Source organism: Thrips palmi, unplaced genomic scaffold (assembly GCF_012932325.1).
Source record: "Thrips palmi isolate BJ-2018 unplaced genomic scaffold, TpBJ-2018v1 HiC_scaffold_10, whole genome shotgun sequence".
NCBI classification, from domain to species: domain Eukaryota; kingdom Metazoa; phylum Arthropoda; class Insecta; order Thysanoptera; family Thripidae; genus Thrips; species Thrips palmi.
In genome coordinates, this window is record NW_023144621.1 from 22,304,560 (window position 1) to 22,321,462 (window position 16,903).

A 16,903-nucleotide genomic window follows, 5' to 3' on the forward strand; every position below is an offset into this window, starting at 1 on the left:
AGAAAACCGCCCCACCACTCAGCAGAGTGATTCCGAGGTGCGGCGCTCGTATCGGTGACTCGTCTCTCTCGCGCTCAAAGGGAGTCTCAAGACCGACGGAGACGGGTAGAGAGCGCGCTGAAGCACTGTCTGGAATCAGCCCGCTGGAGTCACTCCACGGGGTATCCAGAGGGACGGTCTGGCCCCGGGGCCTGTGCGGGAGCGCGTACTGGAAAGCGTCCACTGGAATGGGGCTTGGCCCGCTGGGCGATGACGTTTTGACGGGCAGGCTGCAGCCGTAATCACGGCCTGATAGTGCAGGGGATGTCTGGGCCGGGGCTGTGATAAGACGCCTCCACTGCACTGCACTGGCGTGCGAGCAGCCGTAACGACACACTGCTCGCCGTGCAGCCCACGATAGGCGTTATCCAGACCACAAACACACAGCCGGCCGGGCAGGCAGCCGCCCGTCCGGAGCCAGGGGGGAGAAAAAATGGAGCAAGAGCGAAACGGTTACAAGGTTCGGCCGCGCTAGGCTGCTAGACTGAATCTGGTGGTGGTGTGGCTGGGGTGGCTGGGGGTTCTCTTGCACCACACATGCGGGCCTGACGACGTCGACGCCACCTGCACGGGGTGCATTGTGTGCAGCGAGCGGGGGCGAGTGCGTCGCCGTCCTGGACTTGGCCGTCATCATCACCATGGAGTCCGTGGTGCAGGACTAGACAGCTGCTCGTTGGCATACAATGGCATTCCCCGGGCCCACGCGCGTGTGTCGCGGCCGGCCAAAGACGCGGCGAAAACAAACCGCGGCCCCGCCCCGCCCCGCCCCGCCCCGCCCCGCTCCAACGACACGCAAGAGCGACGCTGTGCCTAATGCCTCTAATGTCGGTGGCCGGGCCGCCGGGGCCGCCTCAGTCAGAGAAGGCTGATTCCGAACAGAGTTCCGTCTCTGTCGCACCCATGCGGGACGCAGCGGGACGCCCCGCGAGTGGGAGGGAGACAGAGCGAGTGCCGTCGTGTTGGTCCGGTGCAGCGCACGCCCCGCGAGTGGGAGGGAGACAGAGCGAGTGCCGTCGTGTTGGTCCGGTGCAGCGCACGCCCCGCGAGTGGGAGGGAGACAGAGCGAGTGCCGTCGTGTTGGTCCGGTGCAGCGCACGCCCCGCGAGTGGGAGGGAGACAGAGCGAGTGCCGTCGTGTTGGTCCGGTGCAGCGCACGCCCCGCGAGTGGGAGGGAGACAGAGCGAGTGCCGTCGTGTTGGTCCGGTGCAGCGCACGCCCCGCGAGTGGGAGGGAGACAGAGCGAGTGCCGTCGTGTTGGTCCGGTGCAGCGCACGCCCCGCGAGTGGGAGGGAGACAGAGCGAGTGCCGTCGTGTTGGTCCGGTGCAGCGCACGCCCCGCGAGTGGGAGGGAGACAGAGCGAGTGCCGTCGTGTTGGTCCGGTGCAGCGCACGCCCCGCGAGTGGGAGGGAGACAGAGCGAGTGCCGTCGTGTTGGTCCGGTGCAGCGCACGCCCCGCGAGTGGGAGGGAGACAGAGCGAGTGCCGTCGTGTTGGTCCGGTGCAGCGCACGCCCCGCGAGTGGGAGGGAGACAGAGCGAGTGCCGTCGTGTTGGTCCGGTGCAGCGCACGCCCCGCGAGTGGGAGGGAGACAGAGCGAGTGCCGTCGTGTTGGTCCGGTGCAGCGCACGCCCCGCGAGTGGGAGGGAGACAGAGCGAGTGCCGTCGTGTTGGTCCGGTGCAGCGCACGCCCCGCGAGTGGGAGGGAGACAGAGCGAGTGCCGTCGTGTTGGTCCGGTGCAGCGCACGCCCCGCGAGTGGGAGGGAGACAGAGCGAGTGCCGTCGTGTTGGTCCGGTGCAGCGCACGCCCCGCGAGTGGGAGGGAGACAGAGCGAGTGCCGTCGTGTTGGTCCGGTGCAGCGCACGCCCCGCGAGTGGGAGGGAGACAGAGCGAGTGCCGTCGTGTTGGTCCGGTGCAGCGCACGCCCCGCGAGTGGGAGGGAGACAGAGCGAGTGCCGTCGTGTTGGTCCGGTGCAGCGCACGCCCCGCGAGTGGGAGGGAGACAGAGCGAGTGCCGTCGTGTTGGTCCGGTGCAGCGCACGCCCCGCGAGTGGGAGGGAGACAGAGCGAGTGCCGTCGTGTTGGTCCGGTGCAGCGCACGCCCCGCGAGTGGGAGGGAGACAGAGCGAGTGCCGTCGTGTTGGTCCGGTGCAGCGCACGCCCCGCGAGTGGGAGGGAGACAGAGCGAGTGCCGTCGTGTTGGTCCGGTGCAGCGCACGCCCCGCGAGTGGGAGGGAGACAGAGCGAGTGCCGTCGTGTTGGTCCGGTGCAGCGCACGCCCCGCGAGTGGGAGGGAGACAGAGCGAGTGCCGTCGTGTTGGTCCGGTGCAGCGCACGCCCCGCGAGTGGGAGGGAGACAGAGCGAGTGCCGTCGTGTTGGTCCGGTGCAGCGCACGCCCCGCGAGTGGGAGGGAGACAGAGCGAGTGCCGTCGTGTTGGTCCGGTGCAGCGCACGCCCCGCGAGTGGGAGGGAGACAGAGCGAGTGCCGTCGTGTTGGTCCGGTGCAGCGCACGCCCCGCGAGTGGGAGGGAGACAGAGCGAGTGCCGTCGTGTTGGTCCGGTGCAGCGCACGCCCCGCGAGTGGGAGGGAGACAGAGCGAGTGCCGTCGTGTTGGTCCGGTGCAGCGCACGCCCCGCGAGTGGGAGGGAGACAGAGCGAGTGCCGTCGTGTTGGTCCGGTGCAGCGCACGCCCCGCGAGTGGGAGGGAGACAGAGCGAGTGCCGTCGTGTTGGTCCGGTGCAGCGCACGCCGCACGCCGAGAATGGCGGCTGTGGTGTTTGTTTGCGGGCCGCAAAGTTTGCCGACGCCTCGATGCCTATCGCCGGGATAGGCCGGGATAGACGCATTAGCGGAAACTAACCTCACCCCGGCCTGCCCCGAGCCCCCGGCACAAAGGCGCGTGATCCGATCTGTGTGTGTGTGGGGGGGGGGGGGGGGGGCACTTTTGCATCAAGTCGGCCAGAGTGACCGCACCGCATGGCCGCTCTGTTGTGTGGAGCAGGTCGCCCGCGACGGCGGGGTGCTGCAAGCTAAGAGGGCTTTTCCAGAAAGCATGCCCTGCTGCAACAGTGCTCGGAGCCCCGCCAGGGCCCCGCCAGGGCCCCGCCAGGGGTCGCGCACGACGAGAGGAATGTTTTAATGCCGTGCAGTTGCCCCCCGCGGCCGCGACCCGATCCAGAGCATTTTGTTTCCGAGAGGCGAGTCTGGACGCCGACGGACGGCGTCGAGGGCCCCGGGGCGGTTGACATCACTTTTCGGGGGATTGGACGGCGGAGCGGCGGAGCGGCGGAGCGCCCAACATTCCTATCCTATCCGACGGCCGAGACTCTGTCGAGGACCCTGTATACAATTGCCGAGACATTGATTTGATCGTGAGTCAAGGCGTGGCTGCCTGGCTGCGTGGCCCCGGCGTGGAGCCCCCGGCCCTTGGCAAGGGTTCGGACGGGATGAGACGAGGGCCCTTTGCTTCGCCTTGCTTCGCCTTGCTGCCCTCGCCTGCTCATCCCCCATTCCTGGCATTCCCGGTGCCCGGCCCAGCCCGGCGCGCCGCCCAGCGCCCAGGCTTGATAGACACCCCGCTGTCGCGCTATTGCCATTGCCATTGCCTCACAAATTAGATACAGGCTGTTATGAGAGTGCCTTCTCGGCGGCCCCGTCGCCGCCGCTATGTTTACTTTGCGCGTCGGATAATCCGGCCAGCGCCCCTCGCGGGGACGCGGGGGGAGTTTTTGGCGACGTCGCGGATTGGTCGCGAGGTTTATCGCCGAGGCTCCTCCATCCCGGCCACGCCGCGCGGCACTGTCTGCCTGTCTAAAACTGTCTGTCTGTCCGAAACTGACTGTCTGTCTTTCTAAAACTGACCGCCCGTCCGTTCGTACGGGCGTTTGTGCGTCTTGTCAAAAGCGGCGCGGACGCCACAAATTGGACGAGTTTATCGCTTGGCTGGCCGGCAGGGCACTGGCCAGTGCGGCCGGCCCCGCTGGCGGCGTCACGGCACGCCCAGGCGGCCTCGCAGGCGGCCCATGCTCGGCCCAGGCACGCCGCAGCGGTGCACCCAAACTCGAAATGAGAAACGGAAACGGACTGGACTCGCGGAGCAGGAGAAAGTACATGTAGATATCGCCTCGCGCCACTGCGGCGTGTGTGTGTGTGTGCGTGTACTCGCGGGGCGTAGGGGAAACCGGGCCCGCCGCGCTCACGCACACACACACGGGGCGGCCTGCGAGTGAGCAAGCATTCCCGGGCGAGCCGGCGTGGAGAATGGGAGAAGCGCCCTGCTCCGCGCTGCCCCGCGCTGCCCCGCCTTGATTTGCCCCCCATGATTGCAGCGGCGCTACCTGGCTACGCCGCGTCGTGTGGAACACGCCAGCCAGACCCCCTCCCCTCGATTGGATTCACTTTCCTGGGATGGGCTGGGAAATGGCGCGGCAGCCCCACGACGCTCCGCGCCTCCAAGAAGTGCGTGCGGTGATTCACGTGTGCAGGTGTGTGTGCGTGTGACTTTGCAGTGTGGTGGCTTTGTGTGGTGCGGGGGCGCTGCGCGGTCCGGCCTGGCTTTCCTGGAATGAGGGAGATCCCCGCCGCCCCGCCCCGCAGCAGCGTTCCGCGCACCTGAGCGTCCCTGACACCTGTCGGGCGACTAGGCGACAAGGGAGGGCGAGGCGCTGCTATCAAGACGACGCACACAACAACGCCGTGGTATCAGCGCGCACAATGTCAGCAGGTCACACACAGGAGGGTCGTCGCACTGCCAGTGCCCCGCACGGTGGCCGATGATGCCTCCGCCAGGGAAGCCCCTGACTTGGGACTTGGTGTTTCTTTGTGCCCGCGCTCCCCTGGCGCTCCCCCACCCTCGTTAGCGCGTGAGTGGTCCTCCCCCTTGGTGCCGTTGGTCTTGGAGTGGAGGGCGTCCAGCACGGCCCCAGCCGACTTCCATAATCTCTCAATGGAGCGGCCGGCCGTAATGACATAAGAGCTTACACTGCGCGGAGGGTCCCTGGGGGGCCGACGGGGCCGGCCGGCCAGCCGAGCTGTCTGTCTCTCTCGCTCGCGGGGCGCCCGGAGAGCCACGAGCACCGTTCGGACCCGGTCTGCCCCGGCCTGCCGCGTAGCGAGCCCCCCGGGGGGCTGGTCCCTCCCGTTCGGACCCGGCCTGCCCCGGCCTGCCGCGTAGCGAGCCCCCCGGGGGGCTGGTCCCTCCCTTTCGGTGCCACCTGCAAGGCCTGCAAGCGGCTGGATTAAATCCCCGAGGAAGTTCGGTCCGCGGCGGTACACTGTGGTACAGCACGTAATCCTCGACACTGTGAAGCCGCGAGGGGATGACGGGAGCCGCCAACAGGGAAGCACCAGGCCTGGCCGCGTCTGGTTCGACCTGGGCCGCGGGCACTCCGGGCACGAGGCGCGAGGGCAGCACCAGCGCCGCCCGTAAAGGGGTGCTCATGTGCGTCGTTAATTTTCCATGTCGTTATTCGCGGAACGCGCACCGCTTGTTGGTTGTTCGGCCCGGGGACGGCGAGCACACTGGCGAGCACGCGGTGCCTGACGAAGAAAGCCGCGGTGCCTGCGTCCTGGCCGCGTCCCGGCCGCATCCCGCGTGTGTGCCATTTTCTGCAGGTGGACAGGACGCCGCGCCACGCTCGGCCGCGCCGCCGACTGGAGCTCAAGTCCAGACCACAACCGCTACACACGAAAGCGTCGCGGAGTCGAGGAGCGTAGACTGTTCCACATTCCAGGCGCCACGCTGCGCGCTGCGCGCCGTACCGCTGGCTGCAGGCCGCGCTGGCCGCCGTCATAGAGGTTGTCTCGGCCGCTGTCTCGAGTCGGTCGCAGCCCCGCGGGCCGCGCTGGCCGCCGTCATAGAGGTTGTCTCGGCCGCTGTCTCGAGTCGGTCGCTGCCTCGCGGGCCGCTGCTGGCCGCCGTCATAGAGGTTGTCTCGGCCGCTGTCTCGGGTCGGTCGCTGCCCCGCGGGCCCAGCTGCCTGCCGGCCTGCCTCTGGGCCTGCCAGCCACCGTGCGCGGAACGCGGCGACGCGGCCAGAGAGAAATCCCAACGACTTGTCGCGGCCCCGCGGCGCAGCGGGCTGACTGCGGACCGAACGCAGTCGCTCTGTCTCTCTCGCACTCACTGGGCGTCCCGTGCGGGAGAGAGACAGGGCGACGGTGTGCCAGAGGAAGGGAGTGCGGCGGTCGAGTCGAGGGAAACGGAACGCCGTGTGACGCGGGAAATAATTTGGCTGGCCGTGCGTGTGTCTGTGTGTGAGTGTGTGTGCGGTCGAGGAGTGGGTGCTCTGCGCTCTGCCCGCTCGCTGCCCGCTTTGCCTCCATGCGTGCATGACAGGCTCTATTTTGGGCCCTCCGCGCGCGACCCCGCGCCCCGCGTCTTGCTGGTCTTGCCGCGCAACACATGCGTGTCCGTTCCTCTCTCTCTCTCTGTGTGTGTCTGTGTGTGTGTGTCTGTGTGTGTGTGTGTGTGTGTGTGTGTGTGTGTGTGTGTGTGTGTGTGTGTGTGTGTGTGTGTGTGTGTGTGTGTGCGCGCGCGCGCGCGCGCGCTGTAAAGGGGTGGAGAAGGGGAAGGAGGCGTGTGAACGGAGGTGCGCCCATCAGCACGCCATCGCGGCCCGAATTCATTGGTGTGTGTGTGCGTGTGTTTACACAGCAGGTAAACAAAGCCTTCGCACCCCTATGCCCATGCGGTGCGGTACCGCGGTACATACACGCTTCCCACCCCCGCGCCGCCCCCGCCGCCGCGCGCTCTTTTCGTCCTCTTTCTCTTTTTCGCTTCCCGGCCCCGCTTTTGTTTCAGTTTAATGGAGTGTGAAGCCGGTTTTGTGGAGAGTAGTCCTACTGTGTGGTGGTCCCGCGACCTGAACAGACACACGCGCACGCACGCACGCATGCACGCACCCGTGTGCATACTCTCGCATGTCAAAGTGTGTTTGAGTGCGTGGTTTGCGACCGCGGGCGAATGTCTCGGACATTGGTTATTAAACCGGCCGCCGCGGCGCCACCTGCCTGGCAGCGCGGCCCCCTGACAGATGGCCAGTGGGGCCCTAAGGCCTTAAACCACCTGAGCGGCGAGGCAGAGCGCAGAGCGGCGCAGACGGCCGATGAAATACCGCTGCGTCAGATTCGACCCTAAAGGGGCCCTTGCCCTTGAAGGCTGTTGGGCCCTGCGGTGCCCTGCGGAGCGACTCCGAACGCTGCGGCCGCGTCGCCGTCTCGCTCTCACCCCCACGGAAGGCCCACGGAAGGCCCCATGAGCGCCCATGAGTGAGACGGAGCAGCGAAGCCTCTGGCCCGCCGGCCCTTCTGGCTGGATGCCTCCCTCTCCTCCTTGAGACGGAACGCGACGCACGTGTGGTGTCTCGCCGGTGGTGTCTCGCTAGGCGGGGCCGGCTGGGCTGGGCCGGGCCGGGCCCCCACGACCCCCTGGGGGGCGCAGGGGCGCAGGGAGCGGGTTGGGGCGGGGTGCGTGTGACAGGCATCCGCAGCCAGCCAACCAGCGCGCCGCACACACTCGAGTTACACATTACATCCTGTGTTCGGTTGGCCGCCTGTCCCTGTCGCACTCGTGGGTCGTTCCGTAGAGGTGCGAGAGAGTCCGAGCGCCGAGACGATCGCATGCGGGGCCTCGGACGCCGGAGCGAAGCGCACCACCACGGTGATCATGTTGGCGGGGATGTCGCCCGAACCTTACACCGATCTTACGTGAGCGCGTCGCCCTGCTCGCCCTGCCCCAGCTCGAGGCAGTGTAGGCCACCGGTGTGGTGGTTCCAATTAGCCAGCGCTCCGCCCGCCCCGCGGTGCAAAGGCAGCGAAGGCACGGCGGCGCCTCCGCTCGCAGCGAGGCTCACAGCCCATCCGGCGCGTGGCGACAGAAGCGGTCGGAGAGGTGGAGGAGGCACCCGTTCAATTAAAAAGGCATTGCGAAATTTGACGCGGGCGGCGTGATTCGAGAGGCGGGGCGGCCGGCGCCTGGCCGTACATGGCCGCAGCGACGCGGCGACGCGGCCCGGAGCAACCGGCCGGGGAACTGGTTGGAAAGGCCAGGCCGGCCAGCCCCTCGGCCCCCGGGCTCTCCTACGACGGCGTCTTCGTCGTGGTCCTCGAGACCGCCAGGCCGGCCGGGCGACCGCCGCCGCTGCTGTTATCGTTGTCCAATCGGCATGCACGCCGCGCCGCTCAAGTCCAAGAGACCTGCATTTTTCTTGGTTTCTGCCGGTGTTCCTCCCCCACTCCACTCACTCACTCCTCGGACGCCTCTCCTGCGCTGCGCTGGCTGCGCTGCCCCCGCCGATGCCGGTTATCCTGGCCGTCCGATTTCACTCGTAAAGCTGCCAACGCGGAGTAACAGAATAACATGCAAAAAAGCCAATTTTCCCTTCCCCGACTAACGAGCGGCGCGTCAAGACGAGTGCGGGGCGGGGCGGGGCGGCACATATTCAGAGTTGATCAGTGTGTGCGCGTAGAGGCAGTGGCGGGGACCGCTAGAGAAAGGGTTAAAAAAATATGAAAAATTACGCGGCGCCCGGTCATTTGGTCAATTCATTCAGCGTTGCAGCTCTACTGAACGACTACCTCAAAGACAACACAATGTGCGCGCTCGCTCTCTCTCCCTAACACACACATGCGCACAGACTCATGAGTCATCTCGGTCCTGCACCGGAATGTGCCATTGTCCCCGGTGGGACCGCTCGGCCCGGCCCGGCCTCCCCGCTACGCGCTACGCCGCGCGGCCGCGCGCTCGCTCGGGGTCTAAAAGAACAATAATAAAAAAGAATAATCGTGGATTTATTCAAACTCCCATTTAGGGCGACCGCGGCGGAGTGCGGGCCTGGCGGCGGGCCGGGCCCCAGAGGTATGAAGGTGGAGTGGACTGGCTCTGTTAGATGGCGGGGGAGGGAGGGAGGGAGGGGGCATTTCTATAATTCTTAGCGTTTAATTATTTCCCGGCGCCGCTCGTGCACCTGAGCGCCGCCAGCGCCGCTAGAGGGCTGCTTTCGAACAGTGCCCTCGTCGCTGTCTCTCTCGCTCCGACGCGACGCCCCCTTCGAGTGCGAGGACGACACTCGCTTTTCGTAATCGTCCGGCGGCCAACGCGCCGAGCAACGCGCCGTGTAGGCATTATGCATGAGCAAACTGCTGGCCCGGCCGCCCTCCCGGATAGCATCTCCCCGACCAGGCGGCCTGGCGCGTGCAGCGCCGTGCAGCGCCGCCAAGCCCAGGTTGACGTTGCCGGCGAACGCGACGAACGCGCCAACGGTGTCGCGACACGCCGACACGCCCCGCGCTGCTCCGATTGGCCGGCAATAGGGTACTTTCGTAGATCCCTGAACCGGAAGCACACAGACGCCATGTTGGCGGAAGTAGATCCAAACTTGACATGGGAAAGAGACGTTCGTCAAACGTATCGGCCAAATTTGAACATAAACAGTCGTTTGATACTTGTTTGCAGTGCATATGTGTTTCGCAAGCAATATTTGTACAGCTCGGCTGTAGTTTGAGATCCGAAGAGAGGTTAGTTTCCGGCCAATTTGGCGTCTGCTGGTCTGCTTGCTTCCGGTTCAGGATTCTACGAAAGTACCCTATTGCGGTCCACGCGGTGCGTCGGCGCGTCCTGGTCCCACCTGCCGTTCGCGGCGGCCCCGCGGCCCCACGGCCGGAGAGCCTCCCCTTTCTCCAGGGCAGGCCGCGCGCCGCTGCGCCGCTAAAAGCTTTCCACGATATCACTTACACGCCCGCCACGCCCCGCCACGCCCCGCCACGCCCCGCCGCGGACCTGAAGGATGTGTGGAGCCTGCCGCCGACGCGGCGTGCTCTCTAGCGCGCTCAGGGCGTCGGTGGTGCCGGTGCGGGCCGCGAAAACGGCGGCGGAGGCTCGCTGCTGTAAAACATTGCACGGAGGCGGAGAGGCGGACGCCGGCAACTCGACGTGCAGGGCGCCGACGGGGCCGACGGGGCCCTCGTCTCGTCCCGCCTTTCTGCGCGCGATGCTGATGCTGCTCGGGGTGCCCCGGGTCAGCGGGGCCCCTCTCCCCACTCCCGCCGGGATGCCTTTCGACTGACGTCCCTCGTTACAATAATTATTGCCCCATTCCTGGACGTGTATGGTCGGGCGGGTCGGGCGTAGCGGCGTAGCGTGGTAGCCACTCCCCCACCCCCGGGCCCCGGGCCCCCGGTGCCCCCGGGCGGCATCAAGGCTACCGGGCAGCCTGCGGCCCCTGCGGCCGGCCGTGTGGCCGGTGGCCGTTGCCTGGGGCGGCCAGAGCCGAAAGGGGTACCGGCATGGAGACGGCTACTGGAATTGGTTCTTGGTTGGCCCGCCGCCGGCCACGCTGCCACGCCACTGCCACGCCACTGCCACGCTCTCGGCCGGCATCCTGGTGAATCCTGTTTTAAATGGGACCAGCGTGACACGCGGGAAAACGACACACGTCCGGACTCCTCGCCGGAGCGGACGCTGCTTAGCTCGTCCTCCTCTGCCCTTTTGCGCCGCACCGCCGCGCAGCAGCTAATTGATGTGTGTCTTCTGTTCGCCAGGCTGAGGAGCTCAACTCGATCGTGGGCAATGCGTTCCGCATGGCGTACGCCGCCCAGCTGCAGCGGCAGGACGCCACTCTGAGCCACGGCAAGTCCAACATCAACAACAACAACATCTTCGTCAACAATAACAACAACAATAACAACAACAACAATGAGCTGCGCCATACTTGGGTAAGTATCGGTTAAAAGTTTGCCAATGCCCCCTTTTTTTCGTCCCGTTTTGCTAGTTCCGCGATACAGTATAGTGTGCGCGTACCCTTTGTGATAGGGGGCCTGGCGAGGGGAGGGGGAAGGGGTAAATGACGTCGGGGAGAGTCCGGGGTCGGGCGGGGGTAACGAAATTACATCATGGGGCCGCGCAGGGCCGCGCAGGGCCGCGCCGTGCGGCTGAAAAGTGCGGTACGGGACGTGTGCCGCATTGCAATGGCATAATTCAACTGCAGCGTCAGTCCGGGCAGCACAGCGCAGCGGCAGAAGCAGAGCCCGGCCGTCTGGCCTGGTCTGGCCCCGAGCGGGTCGAGCGGGCAGCACAGTCGGTACTTTTCATTCCGACTCGGAGCATTGCAATTCGACGACCAAAGTTGGTCGGGCTGCAACAACTGCGGGGAACTCAGCTCGCGCAGCCGTCGAGCGGAGCAGGGCGAAGTGGGCGACGCGACGAGACGCGTTTGTGCACCCATTTTTCGTGCCCCCCGGCGCTCAGTGCGGAGCCTGCGGGCCGGCCAGAGGGGAGCCGGGCTGAGAGAGAAACAGAAAGAGGGAGAGAGGCGGCGAGTGGGGATGCTTGGCCACTCAATCACCACGTACCAGAACGGCCGGGCAGCGCCAGGCAGGCAGAGCGGCGGCGAGTGGGGATGCTTGGCCACTCAATCACCACGTACCAGAACGGCCGGGCAGCGCCAGGCAGGCAGAGCGGCGGCGAGTGGGGATGCTTGGCCACTCAATCACCACGTACCAGAACGGCCGGGCAGCGCCAGGCAGGCAGAGCGGCGGCGAGTGGGGATGCTTGGCCACTCAATCACCACGTACCAGAACGGCCGGGCAGCGCCAGGCAGGCAGGCGGCGGCGAGTGGGGATGCTTGGCCACTCAATCACCACGTACCAGAACGGCCGGGCAGCGCCAGGCAGGCAGAGCGGCGGCGAGTGGGGATGCTTGGCCACTCAATCACCACGTCCCAGAACGGCCGGGCAGCGCCAGGCAGGCAGAGCGGCGGCGAGTGGGGATGCTTGGCCACTCAATCACCACGTACCAGAACGGCCGGGCAGCGCCAGGCAGGCAGAGCGGCGGCGAGTGGGGATGCTTGGCCACTCAATCACCACGTACCAGAACGGCCGGGCAGCGCCAGGCAGGCAGAGCGGCGGCGAGTGGGGATGCTTGGCCACTCAATCACCACGTACCAGAACGGCCGGGCAGCGCCAGGCAGGCAGAGCGGCGGCGAGTGGGGATGCTTGGCCACTCAATCACCACGTACCAGAACGGCCGGGCAGCGCCAGGCAGGCAGAGCGGCGGCGAGTGGGGATGCTTGGCCACTCAATCACCACGTACCAGAACGGCCGGGCAGCGCCAGGCAGGCAGAGCGGCGGCGAGTGGGGATGCTTGGCCACTCAATCACCACGTACCAGAACGGCCGGGCAGCGCCAGGCAGGCAGAGCGGCGGCGAGTGGGGATGCTTGGCCACTCAATCACCACGTACCAGAACGGCCGGGCAGCGCCAGGCAGGCAGAGCGGCGGCGAGTGGGGATGCTTGGCCACTCAATCACCACGTACCAGAACGGCCGGGCAGCGCCAGGCAGGCAGAGCGGCGGCGAGTGGGGATGCTTGGCCACTCAATCACCACGTACCAGAACGGCCGGGCAGCGCCAGGCAGGCAGAGCGGCGGCGAGTGGGGATGCTTGGCCACTCAATCACCACGTACCAGAACGGCCGGGCAGCGCCAGGCAGGCAGAGCGGCGGCGAGTGGGGATGCTTGGCCACTCAATCACCACGTACCAGAACGGCCGGGCAGCGCCAGGCAGGCAGAGCGGCGGCGAGTGGGGATGCTTGGCCACTCAATCACCACGTACCAGAACGGCCGGGCAGCGCCAGGCAGGCAGAGCGGCGGCGAGTGGGGATGCTTGGCCACTCAATCACCACGTACCAGAACGGCCGGGCAGCGCCAGGCAGGCAGAGCGGCGGCGAGTGGGGATGCTTGGCCACTCAATCACCACGTACCAGAACGGCCGGGCAGCGCCAGGCAGGCAGAGCGGCGGCGAGTGGGGATGCTTGGCCACTCAATCACCACGTACCAGAACGGCCGGGCAGCGCCAGGCAGGCAGAGCGGCGGCGAGTGGGGATGCTTGGCCACTCAATCACCACGTACCAGAACGGCCGGGCAGCGCCAGGCAGGCAGAGCGGCGGCGAGTGGGGATGCTTGGCCACTCAATCACCACGTACCAGAACGGCCGGGCAGCGCCAGGCAGGCAGAGCGGCGGCGAGTGGGGATGCTTGGCCACTCAATCACCACGTACCAGAACGGCCGGGCAGCGCCAGGCAGGCAGAGCGGCGGCGAGTGGGGATGCTTGGCCACTCAATCACCACGTACCAGAACGGCCGGGCAGCGCCAGGCAGGCAGAGCGGCGGCGAGTGGGGATGCTTGGCCACTCAATCACCACGTACCAGAACGGCCGGGCAGCGCCAGGCAGGCAGAGCGGCGGCGAGTGGGGATGCTTGGCCACTCAATCACCACGTACCAGAACGGCCGGGCAGCGCCAGGCAGGCAGAGCGGCCGCAACGGGGCATCGCGCATCGCCGTGCAGCCCATTCAGAGGATGAGCCCCCTCACCTGTCTTACGCCGCGGCCTGGCCTGGGCTGCCTGGGCGTGCCGCAGAGCGCGCAGAGCGCGCAGAGCGCAGTAGCCCCCTCCCCTCCCCCTTTTCCCCTTCGTCAAGTTTCACTTACACGCCGCGAGTGTTGCACGCCCCGCGCCCCGCTTGCCGTCGGCTGCCTTATTACTAGGCCGATTGAAGTGTTTCTCCCCCACCCCGCGAAGAATGTGGCGCCTGATGCTGACTGCCTCCTCTGTTTGTTCCAGGCGCAGCACCTGATCAGCTCCCGGTCGGCACCGCCCCCGGCGCCGCCACCCCTGCCGCCCGCGGCCCCCGCGGCCCCCGCAGCCCCCTCGGCCATGAGCCGCGTGACGCGGGGGCTGCCGCTGCGCAGCCCCGCGGCCCCCGCGGCCCCCGCCACGACGGCGTCCTCGAGCACGCTGCCGACGTCGCGGCTCGCCAGCACCATCCTCAACCCGTGCAGCCCCGAGAGCGACGACAGCAACTCGCCCACGGAGCTCAACTCGTACCGCAGGCTCGGCGACAAGCCTCCGCTCATCAAGGTGCGTGCCGGTTGCCGGTCGGTCACCGGGACTGTCCACAAGACTGTCCACAGGGTCTTTGACGTGGTGCTGACCTGCGGCCTTCCCTTTGCAGCGCCTCGCCATGGGGTTTACGGGCCGCGAGACGGTGGACGAGGACGCCTCGGACGTGGCGCCGCTGGTGGCGGCCGTGGTGGAGAGCCCCACCAACAACAACATGGTGGAGGACTCCCCCGTGACGTCGCACGCGCCGCCACTGCATGGCGTGCACGGCGTGCAGGGTTCGCTGGCCGGGCCGCTCGCCGCGCTGCACGCCCACCTCCAGAGCCGGGCCACGGCCACGGCCACCGCCATGGCGACCATGGCGGCCATGGCCCACGCCGACCACCCCAAGCACATCGACGTCCGGTGGGTGCCTCGCACTCAGTGCCACGACTCGTCCGCCAAAGGCCGAGCCTTCCCTCTGCGACGCTGGCTTGACCTTGACCTGGCCTTGACCTTTCTCTTCCTCGGCCCGCAGGTTGACGCAGTGTGCGCACGCTGGCTCCATGGATCTAGCCGACCTGAAGAACAAGCGGATTTCTCAAATCAGCTCGTGCTCGTCTGGAGTGTCGTCCAGTAGCCCCGGCACGCTGAGCGCCGCCCCCGCCGCTGCCCCCGCCCCCGCGGCGCGCTGCGGAGCCGCCCCCACGCCGCCCCCGCTGCCGGAGCGGACGGACAGCCTCGTGATGAGGCCAGAGGACGGCGACCTGAAGAGCGCTCCCTGGTTCCAGGCTGGCATCCCTCGGTGAGTTCAATCAGAGCCCAGTTCCGATCTTCGTTGTCCGTTTTCTGGTCGGACGATTCTCATGACCTTTGTTTTGCTCTTACAGAGAAATCGCTCTTGAAGTGCTTGGACGAGAACCAGTGGGAGCATTCATGGTTCGTGAAAGCACAACAAAGTTGGGCTGCTTTGCTTTGTCCTTGCGAGTTCCTAGAGATTTTCAGCCCTCTGGAATCGCACATTATCTTATTTTGAGAACAAATAAAGGCTACAAAATCAAGGTATGAAATTATTTTAATTGTGGAAGTATACTTCACGTAGTGTTTCATGTTTCTATGTGCTTATACTTTATTTTTGTTGTGCAGGGTTTTACTAAAGAGTTCTCCACATTGTTGGCCCTAATCACGCACCATTCAGTGATGCCCGAACTCCTTCCAGTTCCTCTAGCTCTAAGCCGGAAACATGTCAACTCAAGCAGGACAGATTCTAGTCGAGATTTTGCTGATGTTGATAATGATCCTGATTACAACACCCTAGCTGATTTCAGGAAAATTATGGCAGATCTTAATGTTTAAGGGTTTTTTTTTTTTTTTTTTTAAGAAAAATATCTATATTCATGTTTGTTTGAAGAGCAGAACTGATGAAGTGACCCTGTATGTGAAAGACTCTTACATGACACAATACTTTCATCTGAAAGATTAGTGTGAAAAGTGCCAAAGTCTGATATTATAGTCTTAAAGATGCTTGGGTATTGTTGCCTGTTTAGAATGCTAGTCCATGTAAAGTGTCTTTTATTTTTATTGTAAGAAAAATGAACTATCAATCCTAAATAGAATGCCAGTTGGGAAGGGAATCTTCATCCTTCATATCAAAAATATTAAAACTTTACTAGTCCTGATTTAAAAAACAAAAATAACTCTGTGTCAAAGTTTTTAATTTTGCATTGTTACATTCTGAAACGCATGTATGCCTATTGGTTGCAAGGATTTTGAACAATGTTGACAGATTCTGATTCTGGCTGTGTGATTTTAATAATTTAAGGCTTAAATACCATCATCTTTGATGGAACTGATACTGCTTCTCACAATTTGAATGTGAGTAACAGTAGGAACTGAATTGATTTGAAAACATTTAAAAGTGGAAATCATTTACCAGTCAGAATAAGAGTCAAAATTGGTCTGAATCCTTAACTTAATACAACCACCGTAGGTAAGCTTTATTGTAAACCAAGTGTGGTTGCTTTATCTCTCTTTGTGTGTGGTAATGATTGATTCTTACAAAGTGTTCTTTGCATCTGTTAACAATGATTGAGAAATCTAATGCTTTCATTATGGACCATGAAATGTGTGACATCTCTGATGCCATGAAAGCTGTAAGGGACAAATTATTAAACTGTGATAATTAGTTGATGTTGAAGTTACATGTACATTTTTAATTTCTTGTTGATTAAGATAGATTTAGGAAATTTGCATGCATGCTGCAGCTGCAGTCCTTTCCACTGCAACCCAATGAAATCTGTAAAATTGTTATTGATGCCAAATTCTGCTTCACTTAATTTGTTTAAATCCTAGTCCTCCTTCCTCTTTGCTTCCATGCATTTAAAAAAATGTTTTCTTCTTAGTTTGTTGTTAAACAACACTCTCATCATATCACCTCATTATGGCCTTTGTTGCAATGCTTAATCTCTTGAAAATTATGATCACAAAATATGAATTTATGTTAGAGTTTTCACTTTTGTTCTGCTTGTAAATTAAACATTGACAGAATCTTGTGAGTGCATCTAGTGATGAAGATGTGAACAGTCAATCAGGTTCAATTGACTGATGGGGATTGAAAAGAATGAATTCTTATGTAATATTAACAATAGAAATTTTATTAGAATTTTCTAAAGCTGTACCAAATTATGGTGATTGTGCTGCAGTTAAAAGTGCGTTGAGAAACTATTAACTTCATGGTTGCTTTTGTGTGATGCTAGTCAAATAGGTTTGAGTTCCATCTAATTTCCAAGCACTGTTGTTTCAGCAGGAAATTCAGAGCTAAATGTACCTACCTAAAAAGTTGCTGCCCTTGAAAATATTTAGGCAGTCTACACTCAAACTAAATTATCAGTCAAAATAAATGAAATGCATTATTATGATATCTCAAGTGCCATGCTTTTCCTACTCCATCCACATACCATTGACACCAAAGGACAGGTGTGCATCAGAAAC

General features: G+C 63.0%; 1 protein-coding gene across 1 annotated transcript in view; it reads left to right on the plus strand.

The window, feature by feature from the left end:
- The window catches only part of LOC117645969, a 121,643-nt gene extending 104,811 nt beyond the window's left edge, over window positions 1-16,832 (plus strand). Inside the window, exons 6-12 of the mRNA XM_034386548.1 lie at window positions 10,580-10,753; window positions 13,655-13,756; window positions 13,802-13,951; window positions 14,046-14,338; window positions 14,451-14,717; window positions 14,803-14,974; window positions 15,059-16,832. Coding sequence (XP_034242439.1) covers window positions 10,580-10,753; window positions 13,655-13,756; window positions 13,802-13,951; window positions 14,046-14,338; window positions 14,451-14,717; window positions 14,803-14,974; window positions 15,059-15,268 — 1,368 coding nt within the window. The 3' untranslated portion in view covers window positions 15,269-16,832. The remainder of the gene's footprint in view (window positions 1-10,579; window positions 10,754-13,654; window positions 13,757-13,801; window positions 13,952-14,045; window positions 14,339-14,450; window positions 14,718-14,802; window positions 14,975-15,058) is intronic.
- Window positions 16,833-16,903: the final 71 nt, after the last annotated feature.